Below are 2500 nucleotides of genomic sequence, written 5' to 3'. Positions count from 1 at the left end.
AGTGACTCAGATCTTTGAAGAATTTATTCAGCTAATTCCGATGAAGGAAACGGTAACCGGAGAAGACATCTTTGAGGCTTTGTTGGAAATGATATCAGAAATGAAATTTGATTTTTCGAAGCTAATTGGCATCCCAAATGATGGTGCCCCAGCAATGGTAGGACAAAAAAGGCTTTGTTGCACTACTGCAAGACCTTGGAATCGTACATAAACTTGTTAAAATTCATTGCATTATCCATCAAGAGACATTGTGTGCCAAATCTTTGAAATTTATGAATGTTATGGATATTGTTGTGAAGGTTGTGAATCTGATCCTATTTCGTGGATTAAATCATCGTCAATTTAAAGTTTTTGCGAGATACTGTGGCAGAATATAGTGACCTTGCTTATTTCTGCGATGTACGCTGGCTTAGCCGAGGATCAGTGCTAAAAAGAGTACTTGTCTTACACAAAGAAGTGGAGATACTCCTCGAAACCAAACGTGTGGATAGTTCACATTTTCGAGATCCTGATTGGCTTACAACTTTGCCATTCATTGTGGATATTGTGACTTATTTAAATAACTTAAATTTACAACTTCAAGGTAAAACTCAGCTCGTAAATGAATGTATAATCATATACATTTGAAGTTGTGGGAACATCAACTTCGAAATAAGAATTATGCCCATCTTCCATCATTTCAAGGAAGGAAACCACAGGATTCAGAGGTATTTGTGAATATAATCCAGGATTTGAGAAATGAATTTGCATCACGTTTTGCTGACTTTCGTCTGCATGCAGATCAGTTTAAATTGTTTGCAACACCATTTGATGTGGAGGTGGAGACAGTATCAGAATGTTTTCAAATGGAATTGATTGATGCGCAGTGTGACGACTTATCGAGATCTAAATTTCATTCTAAAGATATTTTATTGATTGACTTATACAAAATATATTTTTCCAAGCGAGAAGTATACCAACTTAGTGAATCATGCAAAAAAAGATGGCAACTTTGTTTGGAAATACTTATCAATGTGAATAATTATTTTCCAAATTGAAGCAAAATAAGAACAATTTGAGAACAAGATTAACTGATGATAATCTTGATAATTTCTTGCTTTTGGCATCAACAAGTTTGAAACCTAATATTGAGGAACTTTCAAGGAACAAAACACATTAAGTTTCTCATCAATGTGTTGGCTGCTATGTAATTTTAAGATCGTTTAAACAAATGATTCCAACGATGTCTTAAATAGAATAAATAATGTTTTTCCATTACAACATTCATCTGTGGTTAATACAAATTATTTTTAAGTATATTCAACATTCGTAATTAAATTTTAGTTTGTGTAATTTTCCATAATTATTCTTTTATGGCCTTCGTCCGGTTCACTGTCCGTCATTAATACTCGATCCGGCCTGTGAAGGCAAAGAAGGTGCCGACCCCTGTTTTACAGAAAAGACAATAGGGCGAAAAGAACGGAACAGGAGATGGGAAAGGTTTGTGGGGGATGAGTATCTCATAGGAGGTCAGTAGGAAGTGATTTGGGAATGGAGATGTGAGGCATGATGGGATAGATAGAGTAGTAGAATTTGCTAGGGTGAAGTGAGAGAAGAAAAATATTGTGACAATGAGGAAGGAGGAAGAGAAACAGGGATCTTAAAGGAAAGGGCTCAGAAGTAAAAGAACAATGTCAAGGGAATAATGTTGCAGACATCGAAACCACAAATGGACGTAAGGTGAGTCACAACCAAGAAATAGTTATAGGACAAAGCATAAAATACACAACGACATTAATGGAAAAACATAAGACCACAGAGGCCAAAAGTTCATGGATGGATACAGATAGAAACTCATGGGTGCGTCAGTGGGACCACAAGTGACAGTCATGGAGGATAGACGCAGCTTATGCGGCTGATGAGATGACAATAGCAAGTGTCAACGTAAGGAAACCATCGTTAAGAGGAGAATAGGAAGGGCTCTTGCATAATAACACAATAAAACAGGGGGTAAGAATGATATGGATTAGCAGAGTAAAGTGTGATTAGAGAGGAGAATTGGGGAAGAAAGAAAACGTTTGATTAAACCGAAATCTTGTCTCCATTTTTTTCTTTCTCACTTCAGACACAACAAATGTGTTCTTCCGTGCTCTCAATTCTTCCAGCTTCGCAGTCTGTGCCAGATTTATTCGTACTTCAATTCCATATCCAAAGACATGCAGAATCTCTTCTTTAATCGACGGTACACTCAAACGATCACGAATCCTGCACATCACTAGGTGACACCATCGACCATTCCATATCACAGCTCTCCTACCCTCACCACTCACACCTTCTCTCCACACACCACTCTACATCACCATCCACTCAGCCACCCACCCTCCCTTTTCAGCACAACCTCCACCTCTATCTGCACCAACTTCTCTTATTCTCCATCCTTCTAATTACCAACTTCCCAACACCCTGCCATCAGACATCCGGATACTTTTAACTGTATCTACCGCCGCAGACTCCCTTCATT

The 2500-nt window shown here is 38.0% G+C and overlaps 1 protein-coding gene across 1 annotated transcript; it reads left to right on the top strand.

The window, feature by feature from the left end:
* The first annotated feature begins 40 nt into the window (after nt 1-40).
* On the top strand, nt 41-2262 carry LOC149136430 (general transcription factor II-I repeat domain-containing protein 2-like). Its single transcript, XM_089348320.1, has 4 exons — nt 41-157; nt 349-583; nt 685-963; nt 2105-2262. The coding sequence occupies exons 1-4, from the start codon at nt 41-43 to the stop codon at nt 2260-2262; spliced, it is 789 nt and encodes a 262-aa protein (XP_089204446.1).
* The last annotated feature ends 238 nt before the right edge of the window (nt 2263-2500 follow it).

The sequence above is a fragment of the Octopus bimaculoides genome, chromosome 3, assembly GCF_046866305.1.
Source record: "Octopus bimaculoides isolate indiv1 chromosome 3, ASM4686630v1, whole genome shotgun sequence".
Classification (NCBI taxonomy): Eukaryota; Metazoa; Mollusca; class Cephalopoda; order Octopoda; family Octopodidae; genus Octopus; species Octopus bimaculoides.
The sequence above is the reverse complement of the archived record's forward strand: the minus strand, read 5'-3'. Positions and strand labels throughout refer to the sequence as shown.